General features: G+C 43.9%; 1 protein-coding gene across 1 annotated transcript; it reads left to right on the plus strand.

Annotated features, from left to right (window-relative positions):
- Positions 1-592: 592 nt before the first annotated feature.
- Positions 593-7014, plus strand: GPR78 (G protein-coupled receptor 78). Its single transcript, XM_075750753.1, has 3 exons — positions 593-1407; positions 1944-2057; positions 5978-7014. Exons 1-3 carry the CDS (start codon positions 740-742, stop codon positions 6213-6215), a joined length of 1020 nt encoding a protein of 339 aa, XP_075606868.1. The 5' UTR covers positions 593-739; the 3' UTR covers positions 6216-7014.
- The last annotated feature ends 13754 nt before the right edge of the window (positions 7015-20768 follow it).

Raw genomic sequence — 20768 nt, forward strand, 5'->3', positions numbered from 1 at the left:
GGCAGCCGCTCGTCTGCGCATGAGTCGCCGCGGGAGGCTCCGCGGCTGGAGTATTTCAGGGGCCGGGCACCGGGGGAAGATGCTCAGTGCCTGAAGGAGGCCGTGCGCCCGGCGGAGGGGGGGCCCGCGGCGGGCCATGGAGAGGGCGCCGGCGCGGGGGGCACCGCGGACCGCGGCCTGAAGCCAGGGCGGCGCGGCCGTCGGGGCAGCGCCCGCTTCAGCACCGCGGACAGCGCGCAGCCGACACCGCGCCTCCGGCTCCGGCTCCCGGCCCCCCCGCCCCGGCTCCGGCACCCGGGCGCCCCAGACCCGCTAGCCCCGGCTTCGGTCCCTGGGTGCCCCACCTCCCTCCTGCCTCCGGCTCCGGTCCCCGGGTGCCCCAGCGCCCCTGCCCTCGGCTCCGGCTCCAATCTCTCCGGACCCCGCTGCCCGGCACCGCTATCAGGGTACCCCGGCACCGCTCCCCCGCGGGTCCTCTCCCCTCTGCCCCGGCCGGCCGCCCAGCCCCGCTCCTCTCGCCCCTCTCTCTGCAGCTTCGGCTCTGCTCCCCGCCCCCTGCTCCTCTCCCCACACCCCGCTGACCCCGGCTCTACTCCCCGCTCCCCCGGTCCCCTGCCCCCCGGTCCGCGCCGCCGGCAACATGCGCGGGCGGCCGCGGGCGGCGGCAGGCGAGGCTGCGGTGCCGGCTCGGATGCCCCCTTCCTCCTGCCCTCGCCCGCTCCAGGCGACCCGCTGAGAGATGGACTTGGCAGGCGTGCTGCTGGCGCTGCTCCTCGTGCTGGTGCTGGTTGTTTCTCTGCTCTCCAACCTCCTGGTGCTGCTATGCTTCGTCTACAGTACGGAGATCCGCAAGCAGGTCGCCGGGGTTTTCCTGGTGAACTTATCCTTTTGCAACCTGCTCCTCACCGTCCTGAACATGCCTTTTACCCTGCTGGGGATCCTGAGGAACCAGCAGCCCCTCGGGGGCTGCGTCTGCAAAGCGGTGGGTTTCCTGGAAACTTTCCTGACTTCCAACACGATGCTGAGCATGGCAGCGCTCAGCATCGACAAATGGATTGCAGTGGTGTTCCCCTTAAGCTACACCAGCAAGATGCGGTATAAGGACGCTGTGATACTGATGGGCTACTCGTGGCTCCACTCCCTCACGTTCCCCTTGGTATCCTTGTTTTACTCGTGGGTAGATTACAGCAGCGTTTATGCCTCTTGCACCTTGCACCTGAAGGAAGAGACGGAGCGGAGAAGGTTTACAGTGTTCACCATCGTCTTTCACTCCACCAGTTTCATGCTGTCGCTGGTGATCTTGTGTTTCACCTATTTAAAGGTGTTGAAAGTTGCCCGGTTCCACTGCAAGCGGATAGACATTATTACCATGCAGACTCTGGTTTTGCTAGTGGATATCCACCCCAGGTAATGCGTGCGCGTTCGTATTCACAGCCCCGGGGCACTTGCGGTAGGTACCCCAGCCGGAGAGGATGTCCTGCCTCCCCAGCACCCCTTCCTGCGCTCCTGCCTGCCCCGGCCACATGGCGAACCCTTCTGCTTCTAGTTTCAGACGCTGCTTATAGTGCCAGAAGACAGTGGCTTGTGCATTTGTAGCCTGCTTTGTTTAAACGCTAGTCCCGCTCGCCGGGTGCTCCCATTTGCCCGAGCTCCCTTTAACAGGGAGCCAATGCTTCGGTGAGTGCAATCGTCCCCAGGCGCGGCGGGGCCAGGGCTGCCCTGCCCTCCCCCGGGGGCTGCCCTGCCCTCCCCTCCCCCGGGGGCTGCGCTCCTCCCGGCCCGGGGCTGCCCTCCCCTCCTCCCGGCCCGGGGCTGCCCTCCCCTCCCCTCCCCCGGGGCAAGGGCTCTCCGACCGGGAGCGAGTCGTCCTCCTCCCCCCTGGGCTCACATCTCGCCTCCTCGCTTCTCGCCTTAACCCACCGACTGCTCTTTTCCCTTTGCAGTGTGAAGCAGCGCTGTCTTAATGAGCAGAAACGGAGGAGGCAGCGGGCTACCAAGAAAATCAGTATTTTTATAGGGTCGTTCGTGATCTGTTTTGGTCCTTACATTATCACCAGGTTAGTACCGCCTGTTGGGGTCGCGGACTTTTCGGGCCCGGTATGCTCTCTGATGCACAGGTGCCCGGGGGGATCTACAGCTAATTTTGGGGTGCCAGAGCCTGACGGAGACCCGGGGCCGACCCTGCCCGCACTCTCAGCCTGCTGGGCGAAGCCTCGGCAGCCTCTGGCTCTCCTTTGCTCATTGCAGCCAGGTCTGGGTGCTTCTGCCAAGAGCAAGAGGCTTTTAGGACAAGTACCAGGAATTAATTACATGCCAGTGGGAGAGAAAGCAGTTTAAAAGACTCGCCACCCTTCCTTATTAGCACAACCCGAGCAAAAGAGAGGAAAGTAGACAGCTTTTCCTGATTAGCTCCGGTCTTTTTTTTCTTCTTCTTTTTTTTTTTTTTTTTTTTTTTTTTTTTTTTTAAGGCATAAGGCCAAGCTTGCTGCTATTGGAAGCTGAGGTGACATAATTTAAATTTAGCCAAGCTGATAATTTGTCAGATAAGCTTTGTGTCTGGAAACATTAATGTCTGTAAATACACTGCTAATGGTGCAGCAGGGGCTTGTGATGAGGTGTAAGAGTTATCTCTCAGGAAAACCAATAATTAGACTTTTAAAATGTATAGGAAACACCATGCTCCTCAACCGGCCAGCATTATTTGCATCCGCCCTGGTGGTTTGCACCTTTTTAAGTAGTCATGCATCGTTCTCATTCCGTACTTGTATAGTCTTTATACAACATATGGTTATTATTTTTAAATCTTGCATAAATCAGTGAGCTGGAAGCCAATGTAACTATATCGATTTGCAGCACCTCAGGATTTAGCCTTTCATCTCTAAAATAAATGGGCTACATCTTTCACATGTGATTTTTTCAAATATTTCCCACTTCGCAGTGTGTTCAAGGCACCCCTGAAGAGAACTGACTTCTGTCGAGGAAGGTGCACTAGTCTGCAAAACCACCCTGGTGAGGGCTTCCTCCAGTTGCTGCCGAGCTGCCAGGGGCTGCAGCCATGCCAGCTTACAGCAACTGGCCAGCTAAAGCGCACTGATCTTACCCAGTCACACACACACACATATATAGGCCATTTATGATCATTGTCCTTTTCTTACACAGGTAGGGGGGACAGATTTAGGCCAGTGCACAAAACCAACAATGTTTTTTAACCTTTAGGATGACATTTATTTCAGTTACCATTTATATGTTGAAAGGGATTCCTGACTGATTGCCTGGATTAACTGCATTTTTTCCTGTAGTTGAAAGGATTATTACAAATATTAACATTACATCACAGAGTTAAAAGGTTAATTGATCACTGTTCAGTACATTCTGAGTCATTTTCTATTCACTTTTGCCATAATCAGGATATAATTGTATTGAGCAAAGTGAATTTTACCATCTTCTTTCCACTCAGCAAATTCCAGCATTGCCACATTTTTCAGGGTGGAAATATTTCTCATAAACTTCTAAAATAAGTGACTTCCTTCTTCAGACCTTGCATTTGGCAAATGGGAGATGGTGCATTTGCTGTGTGTGACAAACTGGTACCTCCTATGTCATAGAGAGAAGACTGAGGGTTGGTTTATGTTAAGGTCTGTGTCAAGGTACCAGCTTCTGCCTCAGTCACAAGGACCGAGTTGGTTCAGTGGCAGCAAAATGGGACGTATTCGGGGAGGACAACCTCGGAGGCTCCTTGCTCCAGAGGTGAGACAGTGTCCAGGCAGCACTAGATAAATGGTGGTGGTGGAGGTGAGGTTGGAGGACCTGCTGCCATGCCCATTTCTCCATTCTTCCCCCATTCCATTTTTTTAGGGGGGGTGGCACTGAAGGCATCACTATGGAGGCAATGTGAAAGATATCCTCCCTGTTTTGTTGCTTTTTGGCTTGGTGACGCAGGTTGCGTTGTGAGCTCAGTATTTCCTCCTCATTTCAGAAATGTGAATGAGATTATGATCATTAGCAATATATTCGTCTGTTCACTAAGAGCAGACAGATGAATTTCATCTTTTTTGTAACAACACTGAAAACAAGAAAATGATACTAGGATGCATTCAGATGGATATTTCTAAGGCTGACTTGATTTGGCCAGGCCCTTTATCTTATTAAAATCTGTGTAATTTTTCTTCTGTTGGCTTCAGTGCAATTATGTTTGGGCCCATAATACATTAAAGGGAACACATAGTAAGGTATCTATTTTCATGATTGAAAGATACCTTACTCTTCTTATTTAGTGTCTTTATAAAAACATCAATCATGTGAATATCAAATGTATATTTCTTGTATCAGGACGATACACAGGATGCGATAAACCTAAGCAACCATGCAGCAAGTGTCATTTATTTTACATTCATTTCTCACATTTTGTGTCTTCCTGTTCTCTGTTTTGAATTTACTGGAATTTTTTCCAAGCAGCTTCAAACAGAAGTCATCTGTTTTTTAAATGCACTTGCCATAGGAATGATTTCACTTTCACACATACAAATGAGAAATTTTCCTGTCAGAGTTCAACCACTTGTTGCAATGTTCAGTCCTAGTGCTGGTAAGTCAGCTTTTCTATGCGGAGGGACTGGAACAGCTTCAAAAGTCAACACCCTGCAAGTTGGGACCTCTGTACTTTGGAAAGTGGTCAAAAGGTTCTTCAAGCCTTGAGAAAGCTTCTGATCTTACATCTTCGAACAGTGATGTTTCAGAGTACAGAAAAGGGCTATTTTATCTCATGCTACTGTTTGGCTTTTTTTTTTTTCTTCTGGAATTAATATAGCAAAATAGTATATTCTTGCTCTTGCAAAAGGCTTCACAAAAGATGTACAGATAATAAAAACTTCTCACCCTGTTCTTTCCACCCTCCTGGAGAGTTTGCCTACTGCAGATGAGCTGTATGTGCCAGACATTTGCTGGAATAGTCTGAAGGTTTGCTCTCACTGCTGCAGAAATATTGTTTAACTTAGTTGCAGTTTCTCCCCCTATGATTAATACACCCATCTCAACTGAGGTGCTGAGGCCACTAATCATCCGTGAAGCACAGACCAAGAGACACAGGTTTGGAGACCTCTGGCTGGTCATATAATGATGATAAAAGTGTTGTCTCCTTGTTTTCTTTGGCCAAACTAGTGGTCAGCCAAGTGCACGCAGAAGCTTTCACAGGTAAGTAGATAGAGTTTTGCTCCTAAGCATACTGTGGGATTGCAAGTGCCACCCAAATCTCTCTGAGATACTGCCATGTTGTTCTTCATACTACAACAGTCTAACATGAATCCTCTTTGCACATGTGATAATTCACAGCAGTGGTGTAGTGCAGGTCCACTGTTCTGTATCAGAGGGGGTGGATTCAGCAGTCTAGACCAGGTATCATTTGAGATGCTGCATAATATCCAAACCCTTTACATAGGCTGCCAGATATGACACAGGACCTAGAGAGGACCCACAACTTCCAGGAGCAGCAGCCCGATCCCAAGGGGGTTATGCCCAAATGCTTCAAGTGTCACTAGACAGCTGTACTTAGGCAACTGACTTGAGTGAGCCTGGATGCCCCAAGTCACATGTGTCTATCTCAAGCTTGCCATGGGAGAGAGGTACTCAATTATGTCACTAAGATTTTGACCACTTACCAGCACAACACTCTAAATTCGGAAAGTGAGCATTAAACTGCAGCACTTTCTTATCTCTGATGTATGGGAGCATTAACATTGAAAATACACTTTTTCTCTCTTTCCATAGAGGGAATGATTGTTGTCTCCCAGTGGCCTTGCTAGGAAAATTCCCTTTGTCTCTATTGAATCCAAGGAGTAAGTAAGTACAGGGCCCTTCTCCTGCAGGGACCACAAACTGTAAGAAAATAAGTGTTGCTTTAATGTTTCACAAAGCATGAGTTGAGCACTGGGCTCAGTGTGAACATAACACTCAAGTGTTTCCGTCTCTCTTTAATGTTTAACAGGTTGATAGAGCTCCTTCCTTTTGTTACCATAAATTACTACTGGGGAATTATAAGCAAGTGCCTGACCTACAGTAAGGCTGCATCAGATCCATTTGTTTACTCACTTTTACGTCAACAGTACAAAAAAGTTCTGATCAACATCGTCAATAGGATACTTAAGAGGGACCTGTATCCGTCATCGGGGTACAACAGCTCTCTTGACACTGAAAACGATTACTGCTTGCACAGAACAAACTAACAACATGAAAAGCATTCCCCTTTGAGTGAGACAGGTGTTTGCTGCTGCTGGAAAGCTGCCTGGTCCCTCCTATGCTGACAGTGTCTCCAGGATGTGAAAGCTGCATTAATGCGATGCATTTCATTGTGGACTTTCATGAAAGGCTCTTCCCTGGTCTGCAGCCAAGTACAATATATGGCAAAGCCTTGTCCCTGGGTGAATGGAGTAGGATTGAGGGGTTTTAAGAGAGCCTTTAGAGGCTCTAGAGAAGCTTAGAGAGCTTTTAATGTTTCATGACTGAAGACTTGGTGTGTTTTGGAGCATCCCACATTAGACGTGATACTCCAGCATCTTCTGGGACCGTAGGAATCCCCAGGTTGGAAGGAGTGGTTCAGAGTCCTCCGTGCTGCACATGTAACTTGGCAGCCCTGGATCTGCTCTGTTAGTTTCGAACATTACAAATAAGTCTTTTAGTTGATTGATTGATTGATTTATTGTATTGGTGCCTCAAGTGAGTGATATGGGTCAGCACTTTGAATCTGAGATTGTTATTATTATTATTATTATTTATTACTAGGCATCATGATTGTAACATAGCCTTTAGGAAGTGGTACGTATATTTGATATGCCAGTATTCTATCAAGCATAACCAAAGTCCACATATCTGAGTTACTAATATTTAGCACTTCAGTGGTATGTGATTACAATAATTGCAGCAACAATAATGAAGATATGTATGGAATTTAGTTAAATAGCACTGTAGTTCCATCACTGAGCTAGTAGTCCTATTGAAACAAGCTTTTATTCAGAAAAAAAAAAATCAGTTAGACAGTAGAAGTGACAGATACCACTGTGTTTAAGATATATTACTTCAGAAGCTATCTGTTTTCAAAGAACAGGCTAAAATATATTAATTCTTTTTAAGGGATATATAATGTGTAAAATATTTCATGCATTGGCTATATTTGGTGGATTGTAATAATATTGTACAATCTTTTCTTTTATAATGATCAATTAATCTGGTGATTTTAACTGATACCAAGTGATGTCTGAGAGATATTATAACAGAACTGCTGCCAAATGCCCAGAAACCTAAAGCTGCTTTATTATTATCTGTATTTTTCTCTTTTATTTATTTTTAAATCTAAACAGGCTTTGAAAAAAAAGTGGGAATTATTTTTTAACAATATTCCTTTGATTATATAAGACATGAATCAAAATATTCTATGGCATTCAATAAGCTACTATTTTCTAATCAAGTACATAAGGGGAAAATTAAAGCAATTCTAAAATATATTTTAAGAAAAATAAAAGAAAGATGACAATAAAGAACATTTATTTTTTATTTTTTATGTAACAATGGACTTGACCCTACTAAGCATTGAGAAGGCTATTCCTGGTCAAACTAAGCATATGAGCATGTGATTAGGCACAAATATTATTTCCTTTGAAGTTAACAGCTCTGTTCCCATGCTGAAAATTAAGTACATGCTTAACTGTTCTCTAAAAATCTGTGTTGAGCAGTCAGCACATGGAAAGGGTTTTTCCCACCATCCACAATGAGGAAGGAAGTCAAGGAAAGGTGATGCTGCGTAACAAATACAATGTTCTCTTATCTCCTGCTTTTAATCTCTGAGGCCTTTCTGATGTTTCTGATTTTCTTTTTTTTTTTTTTTGCCATGCAAGTACCTTAGGCCTCTGTGTTTTGCATCTATAGTTCTGCCTGTGTTTAAACTGAATGTACTACAATGGTTTTGTCTTCTTAGTAAAGTATTTGTACTCTCTCCAATTTTGTGTAAATACAGTATTTCAGAAAAAAAAAAAAGTTGTCTGTGGAATCTTTCCAGTTTTGCTGTCTTCCTGTCTGTCTGCGCGTGCCTCCCCCGTCTGCCACGGCACTACAAAACCTGATGCTTCAGTCTTTCATTTCAGCTGCAACATAAGGCCCAGGTATCTCTGGGGGTGGTGGGAGGGATGCTAAATTGTCAGTTATTTTTCAGTTAGTTTTGTACCAAAAAGTTTTGATTGATAGACTACAGCATTTATCTGTAAATAAATATGAGTTTAATGATACCTACAATTGTTAGCTTACCTTTGGTTTCCTAAACAAAATGGCACTCTAAGAAAGGAACATGTAACATATAGTTAAGTGTATTAAATTGTCATCTCCAAGACATATAGATGAAATATAGCTTACTTGGATTTTTTTCTATCTTAGTATCAAGAAAAGACTAGATGAGATGAGAAAAATAATAATAAACTTTAAAGCTATCACAGTAATAAACTTCTAAAGCTATCAAATTATAAGCCATATTTTAAAGGTACAAACCAGAACATAGTTAAACTGCTACATCTGCTATTAAGTTAATTAATGACTTAATTCATGTCAGTTGAGAGTGCAGTCATGCACACACTTTACAACACCACTCAACCTCACAAAGCATTGAACATTTCCAGATCATCTTTTAGATTTAATTTCCATAGAGAATTAGGAGCTAAGATCTACAGTATGCTCCAAAGACACCAGAAACTACGGAAGGGTGAGGACACCTGTAGTCCTCTCAGTCTTGATTTGCAATGCAGTTTAAGTGCCTTGTTTAGCATTATCAGAGGGCATCATCCTCTGGTTAGTATGTACAGCCAGTTCTGCAGGTAAATTTTTCTTTCTCCCTTCTCGTCACCACTCCCCACCAGAGAAGGGCTTGCTCTGCTCTTCCAACCCAGCAGGAAGCATTCACTGAGAGGTCTGGTTCATTCCCCCAGCTTCCCGACTCAGGAAAAAGTCCTGCTAGCTTGGTGCCTTATTCACCATGCTCTGGGTTATTTGGGGATGAGAGGACGTAGGGGAAAACCACACTTTGCCCCCATTCTTGGGGATGCTGCAAAAAAGATCAAAGGATTTAGTGCTACACTGGAGGTGAGAGCTTACACGGTGGGAGCATTCACCAGAGGTGGCAAGGTTGTGGATCACTTCTTACTGATATTTTAGGTAAAACAAACATTGGATACACAGTCCCGACAGTAGGGTTTAGTTTGCATCAGATTTCCAAAAAAGCTGAGGTGTGATATTCAAAATGGCATCTTGCCATTGACACACTCTTGCCAACTCAAAGGTAGTGCTCCAGGAAATTTTGTCTGAATTTACTGTCCAATGGCCTGGAGTGGCTTTTGCTAGGAGACAAGAGACTGGCAAATACCTGGCAGGTGCGTTGTGGTGTTGGAAACGCCACAGGGCCAGCAGGAACTGCCCAATATTATGACTTTCCTAGCAGAAGGAGTTGTGACCCACCTGTGGCTGCTTAGAGGAGACTATGATGAGTTGTTAAAAGAGCGCATGAGAGAAGTATCATTTCCTTAGAGCAGTAGCAGCAGGGCCCAAAAAAGCTCCTGGGCTGTGTTTTTTCCATTCCTGGCTGCAATCTGACTCAGCAGAAAAGTCCTCTCCCCTTCTCCAGGCTTGCATTTTGGTTGCAGAGACTGGAGATGAGAACTGCACCTTCCCTGGGTGACACCCTCATCCGAATGGCAGGCAGAGTATAAACTCTGCAGCACAACAAACCTTTAATTAGTCCATGCAACTGCGGAGAAGTTCAACTTCAATTTATTTTTTTTTTCTTAACACACCTCCACCAAATAATTTCCAAGCCTGGTAATTTGGATATTTTCTGGCAAGATCCGGGATGGAGTTTTGAATGTGCCTTTACAGAGGAAGGAAGCAACTCTGTGTGCTCTATTTCCTAGGTGAGTACTATGACACTTATTTATCAGAGAGTCACCTCTTCCAAAGAAAAAAAGGAATTTTTTTTATTATTTTTTTTGCCTAGCATCGATATTGCAAGTTAAATCTGAGACTGACAGTCAGACAGTGTTTCTGAGGCAATAAAAGTGAAGCAATGCTTAGACTACAGATTCCCAAAAGGTTTAGGTACGAGCAGGATCCCAGCCTGCTAAATCCTGACAAGATGGATGTGCTTCAGTCCAAGTGCCAAAACACAACTAGTTTTCTTGGGTTGTGTGATACTGAAAACGTATGTGTCTCTGAGGTTAGAGGGCAGCTGAGCAATGAGGACCTTGGGTTCTGTGAATTTTCACTCCACAAATTCCTTACCTCACTGAAGAGTAGGCATGTTTCCTGGGTAAATCAACACCTAAGAAACTTTTGCAAATAGTCTGTGCAGCTCAGTGATTACTGAATACGTATTTACCTTGTCTTAACGTGAGTAATGGTGGTACTGAACATAAATTTCAGAGCTAATTGCAATGCTAGGCTTATTATATGGTTAAGCATGTGGGAAACAAAGTTCTTTAATTCAAGTGCTCTTACACAAACAGAATGATCATGTTCTTTACAACTATGGGTTAAAATCTGAGCTCTTTGAGAAATTTAGCAGCATTGAGCCTTGTTGCATAAAATGACCTGTGACAAGACATTCAAACTCATCTAAGTAAAATGCTTTAAGAAAAAAACAAAACAAAACAAAACCAAAAAGCAGATCCAACAAAACCCAAACTGAAGAGAACTATCCTGCATGAGTGGGAAGGTTTAACTACATCACCTGGAGGGCATATTTTCTGCTGTATTTAAGGGGTTTTTTTTCCCCCAAAAAAATAATTATGTGCACTTGTGCACGCAGAATGAACAAGCAACTGTGTGTCTGTCTCAAAAGCACATGGCATATTTCAGGATTGTGAAGTGCAAATGGCTGGTTCAGTCTGGTTCAGGAGGACACCTGGTTTGTGGGAGGTGTTAATTACACAAGTAAATTAGAGGTTCTGTTTTTTATTTTTGGAAAGCAGGTCCAATTAATATTTAATGGCTCAGCTGGAGACACAGCAGAGATGACCTTAAGAAAGGTTGTAAATATATGAATATCTTTCCGTGCCAGAAGCTTGGGAGAGCAAAATGTCACCTGGCACAGTATACGCAACCAGCTCCTTCCCTGAGCTGGAACTGCTTTTCCCTGTGGCTTATGGATGTGACACAAGCCAATGACTGGTCCCATTTCTGCATATCCCTGGTTCTTCTCCCTTTAACAGCAGGTTTTCCTTGCCAGGACATGAGGCTGCACGATGCAAACTAGGTGCTTCTGCTCTTTTCTGTAAGTGAGCAATGCATGAACCATGAGCTGCTCCCAGCCAGGCTTCTCATACATTCTCTATGCAAATGAAACATATTGCAAAGCATGTATGTTAAATGTCATAGGGTCCATACGGTTAAAGGTATTTTTGAGCGTTGAGAACTACAGATCATTTCAGTCCACTCACCACTTTTTTAACCAGATGCTTTCAGAAATATTATAAACCATAATTGAAGCACCTTTATTTCTGAGTTAGATCCACTGTCACGTGTTGTCTGTGTAAGTTGCTGAGCAGCCCACTGCGGACAGTAAAGACTCTCCAAACAAAACCCAAAACCATCCCCTTTGGGACATAACCTAAGTTATTTGTCATACTGTTTGATCCATTTCACTGCATCCTGCTGTTTGCACACAGCATATACAGGTTTATATCCAGCAAATTTAGATCAAACTATCCAGCATGTGTTTAAGTTTCCAAACTGAAAATTTAATCCAAATGGATTGAAATCTTGAAATGCTTTCCAAGACGACCCCTGGTCCTCATGCCTAACCTTAGAGTAGCTTCACTTAACTCACTTTCTCAGTTTCTTTTTTTTTTTTTTTTTTCCACTCCAGGCTTAGCATTCTAATTGTATTTCAGTGGAGCCTGACCTTAAGTGGCAGACTCATTACTACCTTCTTTTCACTTTTATAATTCCTGTCTTTACATATCCAACCACTCTGTTCTCTTTATTTGCAGCTGTCAGCCCTGAGGCACATTTTCAGAATGTTTTAGCAAAACCCAATAAATTGCTCAGTGCCTTTGCTCCATGGCATGGGACAGGAGATTGGGTTTGCGTGTGCATCTTCATAAGAATATTTTAACATGTTTTAGGTGTTCTGTTTCATATTTGTCCTTATTCATGGTAAAACAAAATGTCGATTGGTGTTACGTGACCTTTGTTTTACAAATGACTGCTGATGACTCCTTACAGGTGCATAGCTCAGACTGGCTTTCAGCTTGAAATCTGGCTTTTCAGCTAATCAGACTCTTATTGTTGTCATTGCTGATGAAGCCTGCTTTAGGCATTTAAAATATATTTTGGGCTTTCCACAGAGTAGTCTGAATACTTCATTATCTTTTTATTCTTACTACCTTGCTGGAAGCCAGGGAGGTACTAGAACTGTTTTTCTCAGGAGACCTGAGGCACAGAGAGATGAAAGATCACACAGCCAAGAAAGGATCAAATTGCATGAAACACAGTTTAGAAGATACCTAGGAATGGAACACAAACACTTTCATGCTTAATCTGTCTGATCTGTCTGCTCAGAGTTTCTCAGGCATATAAAAATGTGCTTCTCACAATGGCTGGGGACACCTCTGACTTGATAGTGGAGCTGAATTTCTGGGAGAAAGCTATTTAGGATGCAAGATCACGATGTTTCTACTCCCATCCTGAGGAGCTTGCCACACCAGCACTATGTAAAAAGGAATGACAGGCACCTCTTACTCATAAAGCACAACTCCATGTGTTGAAGCCACAGCTCCCTTTTATGCTCTTCTACATGGAGCTTCAATGGTCTTCTCTGGGTGTGAGATCTCAGGCTGGGATCTCTCTTCTCCTTGGAGAATGTTGCTTTGGCCAGGCTGGAAGCTGGGTAGAAAGGGGTCCTGCTCTCCCTCTGTACAAATGAGAATTTGACATGCTGCGTATGAGAGAGCACGAACTCCGTGTACATGATGTTGAAGTTCAGTGGGTAGGGCACTTGTTACAAAAGGGGAGATGATGCTCCTGCTCCTCTTCTGAGGGCTGCTGATATCCAATCTATGTGTTACATCGCACTCATTTTGCAGTGGGCAGAGGCATAACTGAAGGGAAAAATATGTTAAGGGTAAGATCCTGGCTTCACTGACTTCAGGTGGAGGTAAGCCAAGATTTTACTTGAAGGTTTTCATCAGTAGAGTCCAAGTCTGAATTTGCAGAAATCTTTCCAAAAGTCCATTTAAGAATAGCTCAGTTAAGTAGTCTATTCACTGAATTAATCACATTAAAAAAATTTAAAAAAATCCTTGAGTAATTTGAGATGTGTAAGTTTTTCTTCAAATGATAACCTAAAGATATTGAGCAGACTGAAAATGCAGATGGTGTGGCTATAGGGCAAGTGGCACTCCAGTCTTCTGACAGTTGCTTACACGTCTGAGCCCTGTTTTTCCTTAAGCTTTCTCATGTCTCTACATGCCCCTGCTGTCCTGTCTCTGATGGATACCTGGGCTTGCTGAGCAGCCACAGTTATCCAGCCAACTGAATTTGGCACTTTCTTCTAGACCCAGAGAGGCACTGTGACAGTGGTTCTGAAAAGTGATTCAAATCCAGGGTTTGTTCCTTCCTTCTTAAAAATCCTGTTTGTTAGTATTATTCATAAATTCCCATCTACTCAATTATTTTCATCTCTGAGTTTAGAGCCAAAGAGACACAGGAACAGCAGTGTTTGCTCTTTGCATCTCTGCTAGTCTGTGCTCCCTTTGCAACTGCTGGAAGCTCAGTCAACCCCCATGCGTCCTCCACCTTCATCATCTTTTAAAGTCTCTACCTGCCCTCTGGTTTCTCAAGTCACCCGAAAGCCGAGTTGTTCAGACCCCTTCTTTCCTTGATGCATTCCCTCAGGGTATTGTGGTGGCATTCTCACATCATCTTCTGCAGTTCTGGTTTTCTGTGAGGTTTGTTGTTGGGGTTTTTGGTTTGTTTTTGTTTTTTAGTTTTCCACTTGCAGCCTTTTCAGTTTTAAATTTTGTGCAGCTGAGCAGGATTATAACATGCAAAATCATTAAATTAAAAAGAAAGCTGTGGCCCTCACTTTTTTTGGTGCTCAATGAAGAAAATAGGCAAAGGAATCAAACCAAGAGTCTTACTTGAATCTATTGTGTCCCTTGGGATTACAGTCTACCAATTTCTGCAGTCAGTGGCACACAGAAGAGTAATGTAACTACTGTCACATTTTCACTTTCAGATAAAATTACCAGGTGTCCATTTCTGGCTGAATCAAGAAGGTGTTCATCATGAATTCTTCCTAAAAATAAAATTCTTTTTGGAGCTTCAAGAAAACTTCCCGCTTACTGTCCCAATAAGCCTCAGGAAGGGAAGATTGGATGGACATGCAGCCTACCCAATGTGGATACATAATGGGTTTCTCTGGGCTCCTTCTCCAATGGCTAAATGTCTGTTATTGCCCTGGCAGCTCACTGCCTCTACTTCCAACGCTGATGCTGTCGGGTTCAGCCCTTAGAGTGTCAGTCACCTCTTGACTTTCAATTGTACCTGATATGAACCTGCAAAAACACAGATAAATGGATCCCAGGACCTTTTGCCTTGTAATTTCCCATTCTGCTGCTGCATTGATTTGATGAGTCTTGAGGGTAGCTGTTGCTTGGCAACTTGAAGCTAAACAGGTCCAACATAAGGTGGAGTATGTAAATGGCATGCTCTGAGCTAGCAAGGTTTCTTGACAACCTGATATCTTCCTTAGAGGAAAGCTGGAGGTTGGACTTGCCTCCTGGTGCAATGTAGTTTACTTCAAGGAGAAAGAAGGATCTACTGAGAGCTTTACCTACTATAGTAGTCTGTAGGAAAATGGAAAAATTCTGCTCCTGCAGGAATTTCTCTAGATATCTGTGTTCCAAAGGTTTAGCAGTGCTTTAAAGGAAGGCCCTGGCTAATTAAAAATTTGACAAGTGAAGTTAATCTTTTTTGATGAGCCACTGGTTCTTTTTTTTCCCCTCTAATCACAGTAAAAGGGTAGAGGATAACTCAATGAAATGAACAGTTGGGGAAAATTTAAAAAATACCAATGCCTAGTTGTTGCAGGGAGCTAATAACATGGCTAAGACTACTGAAGACAGCTTTTGAGGTGCTAAGGGCCTTGTCCTGAAGTCTTGGAGGCTGAAGGAGTGGAGAAGAAGCCCTTCCCATAGAGTTTGATTTGATATGTAGATGGTAAAGGCATTTCTCACATCTGTACAAAACTTAGCAGTTCTGGATCAGATCTCTAACCAGAGCAACATCATGATGTCAGTAGCACTAGATGAATTTAATCTGGCATAGGTTTTAATTCAAAATATTGGCTTTTTTGAAAAGCAGGGAGACAGATTTGACTAACTGATGGAGCTGTTCCCAGAGTTTAGTCCATGGCTGGTATCGTTCCCAGAGTTTAGCCCATAGCTGATATTTAAGACCCTACAGCCTTTCTTTTACTCTTTTACTTTGCTTTCTTGACCCTTCATAACTGTGGCTTGGCCTGTCCTATGCAACTTATTTTTTTCAGAAGTGTCATACATACTCGAAATACTTGCAGATTACTCCTGAATATCCAATTAGTCATTATCTGGCCAAGAAGAAAACATATTCAGTAGCTCAAATTATTTTTCATGATGAGTCAATGTTTAAGTCCCCATCCTATTTCATACCTCTCTTCAAATCCCTTCCAATTTGTTAATGCTTTTTCTGAAATGAAAATACTCATGCTTTTAATGTCATTGGATGTACAACAATGTGACAGAAGATTGGCACATAGCAGTGCTGTGCAGGACTCGAGTTGCACCTTGGAACGAGTCACATGAGGTGGCCTTGAACCAGTGACACAACGCCCCCCCCCCCCCCCCAGATATTGTTACAAACTACATTTGAAATAGATATCCATGTCTAGGAACTAATGACTTTCTTACAAATAACTTAGGGAGCTGAGAAGCTGCATACAGGTCTGGCATGGCTATGTAGCCTACCTGCCCATGTAGGCTTTGATAAAATTGGGAGAATAGCCCTGAGGTCAGCTTGCTCTCTGTAGGGCAGGCAGGCTGTTTGCAATGCCTCTGTGGGGCTGGGTGTCATGCTGCTGAACATGCTGGCTGTATGGGATGCTGCGTGGTCCCAAGGACGGTCTCCAACCTGATCTCTCCACCTTTGCTATCCCTATCCAGCACCTTTGGTCTTTGAAGATGTGCTGAATTGCCCACAAAGGACAGTCAGAGCATTGCAACTGAAGCTCGCCAGACTACAACAGGCTAGATGCAATGTCTTCTAAAGATTGTCTGGAAAAAATGGACCTTACAAGTGTTTTGTGTTTGGTTTCTAGTTTCCATTGGTGGTTTGTAAGCTCTTTGAATGAAAGAAGAAAATAAAAATTGAACTAAAATTCCTTACCTGTTAAAAGGCCCTCTATTTAGGGGGAACTTAGGCTGTGCCATTCTAAAGACTGGAACCTTGACACAGAAAGCAAATCTTACGACATTTAAAAATTATTACAGCCCAGATATTTAGTTGAACATAGACTCTCAGTATACCGATATGTAATTTTAAAGTGCCTAAATACCTTTAAAACATCCAGTTTTAACTAGTTTAACAGCCTATTTCTCCTGACTTTGAGAGGCTTGGGTCTTGATTTGACTTGGGAGTCTATTTCTGAAAGTGAAGTTGAAATGCTCAGATCTCTCATGCCAATATCATCCAAAAATGGCTACTGGTCCTTGCGGTCCAAGTTTGACACCCAGGTTTCTGGAGCATCAGCACTGGGGGGGGGGGGGGGGGGGGGGGGGGCTGATTTTTGGAAAGTGCCAAGGACCTGTCTTTATGGAACTGGGGTTTAAGTGTTTCCCCTACCAGGTACCTACAAACTAAAGTACTCAAAGTCACATTTTCAAAATGCTTCCCAGCACCTCTGCAAATGTGCAAAGCAAGCCCTAGAGGACTTCTTTTGAATGTTTTGGCATTAATGTTCTGTGAGACAGGGAAAAGAGACGAAGTGAAATGAGTCTCAAAATAGGACTGTCAAGTTCTTTTCTGGTAGAGCTTACATTAATTTTTAATACTCCATCTGTGATCAGAAGAAAAGAAAGACCTTTAGTTCTCAGCACAGATCTTTTTTGAGCACACTTATTTTTCCTTGTAGCTGTTATATATGTATTTCTATGATTCACCGACTTATTTGTAGCATTTTTCTTGCTTTATGGGGGTCAGGCAAAGTCATCTTTGGGCCTCATCTTGAACTAAGACCACAAAATGCGTTACCTGTAAGCCCTTAGCAGTAATCCTGCTTTGGTACTCTATATGTGGGAGCAATCAGAGGGAGCCTTTGAGAGGATAACAAAGTCCTCATGTCAGTTCTGTCTTTTTAATGATTAAGTTTAGATAATATTGTGTGTCTATAGCAGGGTTTGGTGATCAGTGCATGTTATTTTACACCTGTTCTCCTGCATATAGAATCATCTTTACTACTGTTGTCCCTTTGTGGTCTTGTTCTACCATCTGGTGCCAGGTTCTGTTCCTGTTTTTTCTATCACTCGTGCCTTTGATCATGGCTGAATTTTAACTAGACATCATTGTCTCCTGTCATCAAAAGCAACTGTCTGAGTGGCTTCATTTCCAACTGATTAGCCCAAGCAAGCACAGAGATCCCATGAAGCATATGGTAAAAGCAAGGCATGTATTCAGTTGAATCCTTCTAGGATGGTAAGGCCTTCTCCTGCTTTAATTGCATTCCTCTGCATTATGATAGGATCAGTTCAGTGGATCACCTGGAAGTGGTATAAGGAACTAATTTTGTGGATCATTGACTTAGTTAATCTGTGACAAGTCAGAAGATGAAACAGCATTTAATTCTCGCTGACAGTATCGTAGAATGGTTTGGGGTGGAAAGGGCGTTAAAGATCGTCTAGTTCCAAAACCCCTGCCATAGGCAGGGACACCCTCCACTAGACCAGGTTGCCCAAAGCCCCATCCAACCTGGCCTTCCAGGGATGGGGTACTCACAGCTTCTCTGGGCAACCTGTTCCAGTGCCTCACCACCCTCACAGTGAAGAATTGCTTCCTAATATCTAATCTAAATCTCTAAATCTACCCTCTTTCAGTTTAAACCCATTACCCCTTGTCCTATCACTCCATGCCCTTGTAAGCAGTCCCTCTCCAGCTTTCCTGTAGGCAACCTTTAGGCACTGGAAGGCTGCTCTAAGGTCTCCCTGGCACCTTCTCTTCTCCAGGCTGAACCACCCCAGCTCTCTCAGCCTGTCTTCATAGGAGAGGCGCTTCAGCCCTTGGATCACCTTCCTGGCCCTCCTTTGGACTCACTCCCACAGGTCCATGTCTGTCTTCTACTGAGGTCCCCAGAGCTGGATGCGGTACTCCAGGTGGGGTTTCATGGGAGTGGAGCAGAGGGGGAGAATCACCTCCCTCAACCTGCTGGTCATGTTTCTTTGGATGCAGCCCAGGATATGGCTGGCTTTCTGGGCTGCAAGTGCACGTTGTTGGCTCATGTTGAGCTTCTTGTCCACCAACAGTCCGAAGTCCTTCTCAGGGCTGCTCTCAATCCATTCTCCGCCCAGCAGGAGTGCAGGACCTTGCACTTGGCCTTGTTGAACTTCATGAGGTTTGCACAGGCCTATCTCTCAAGCCTGTCAAGGTCCCTCTGGATGGCATCCCCTCCCTCCAGCTTGTTGACCACACCACACAGCTTGGTGTTGGCAAACTTGCTGAGGGTGCACTCAATCCCACTGTCTATGTTGCCAACAAAGATGTTAAAGAGTGCTGGTCCCAGTACCGACCCCTGAGGAACGCCACTCATCACTGGTCTCCACTTGGACATTGAGCCGTTGACCGCAACTCTTTGAGTGCGACCATCCAGCCAATTCCTTATCCAGTGAGTGGTCCATCCATCAAATCCAAATCCACGTGTCTCCAATTTAGAGACAAGGATGTTGTGTGGGACAGTGTCAAATGCTTTGCAGAAGTCCAGGTAGAGGACATCAGTTGCTCTTCCCTCATCCACCAATGCTGTAACTCTGTCATAGAAGGCCATCAAATTTGTTAGGCACAATTTGCCCTTAGTGAAGCCATGTTGTCTGTCATCAATCACCGCCTTATTTCACACGTGCCTGAGCATAGTTTCCAGGAGGATCTGCTCCATGATCTTGCCAGGCACAGCCTGTAGTTTTCTGGGTCTTCCTTTTTTCCCTTTTTAAAAATGTGGTTTATGTTTCCCCTTTTCCAGTCAGTGGGAACTTCACCGGGCTACCTCAGCCTTCTCCGTATCCCAGGAAACCAGGTCTTCTGTTTCATTCCGGAGGGGGCCCACATTTTCCTTAGTCTTCCTTTTATCACTGATATACCTATAGAAGCTTTTCTTGTTGTCCTTGACATCCCTGGCCAGATTAAATTCTATCAGGGCTTTACCAGTACTTGTATTGAATTTAAATGATTTAAAGTTTCTTCAAGAGCTGCAAATTTATTGATTTATATTTATTATATTTAACCAGGGAGGAAAGAAATCTCTGTGAACCTAATATTAATAGGGGAAAAAAACCCACTCACTCATTACTTGCTTTTGTTTCTGGTGTATTAGGAAAAACTGGGGGGAAAGAAATTGGCAAAACATACCAAAATATCAGAAATAAAAAGAAAATAATTAAAGTCCAATTTTGGAGCCATAAAAGAAAATTAACTTCTGAAGCATGGGTAGACTTGTTTGCTCTGGGGAGGTCTACCAGAACATTACTCCTCCTCCCCTAGTGCACTCGTACAGATATGGACTTGGTCAATAATGATCAAAAATAACTACTAGAGGCCGCAGGGAATTTGTGAAGTATTTGATACATGTCGAAAGTTACTGTCCATGATTCGTTCTAGGTTAAACTCTTACGGTACAGTGTAGGAAAACAGGAAAACTCTTGTTTGTGTGGTCTTTTTCTCTACTCTCAGTCTCTCCATCAAATTTCTGGTCTCAATGTTTATGTGTGATAGTTTCTAAAGCTGGTTTTATCTTGTGGGTCATAAGGAGAACAAATTTAAAGTTGAGATAAAAGGCAGTGCTAAAAAAATTTTTAGTGAGAAAGTTAAAAGCTCTCCAAGCATAATGTACATGGTCCCAGAAGACACCGAAAAACAACCCAAAATATCTGCTTCTCTTAAATGCAGAGCTCAGAATAGTCTGTGTATCTTTACAGTAAAGTAGCCATTTTTCTTATCCACATGAATCTTAATTTGAATTAGAAATTGTTGTGGTTTAACCCAGCAGGCAGCTAAAACAACCACACGGCCATTTGTTCACTCCCCCCACCCAGTGGGATCAGGGAGAGAATAAAAAAAAAAAAAAGTAAAACTTGTGGGTTGAGATAAAAACATTTTAATAGGACAGAAAATAAAGAGAATAATAATGATGAATGAGAATAAAGAATGAATAATAATGAAAAGAATATACAAAACAAGTGATGCACAGCACAATTGCTCACCACCTGCCAACCAATGCCCAGCCAGTTCCCAAGCTGTGGCCCTTCCCGGTCAACTGCCTCCGGCTTATATATTGAGCACGACGTCATATGGTATGGAATATCCCTTTGGCCAGTTTGGGTCAGCTGTCCTGGCTGTGCCCCCTCCCAGCTTCTTGGGCACCTCCTGCGGACAGCTCGTGCCTCCTCGCTGGCAGGGCCTGGGGAGCTGAAAAGTCCTTGACTTAATTGTAAACACTGCTCAGCAAC

Source organism: Balearica regulorum, chromosome 4, assembly GCF_011004875.1.
Source record: "Balearica regulorum gibbericeps isolate bBalReg1 chromosome 4, bBalReg1.pri, whole genome shotgun sequence".
Classification (NCBI taxonomy): domain Eukaryota; kingdom Metazoa; phylum Chordata; class Aves; order Gruiformes; family Gruidae; genus Balearica; species Balearica regulorum.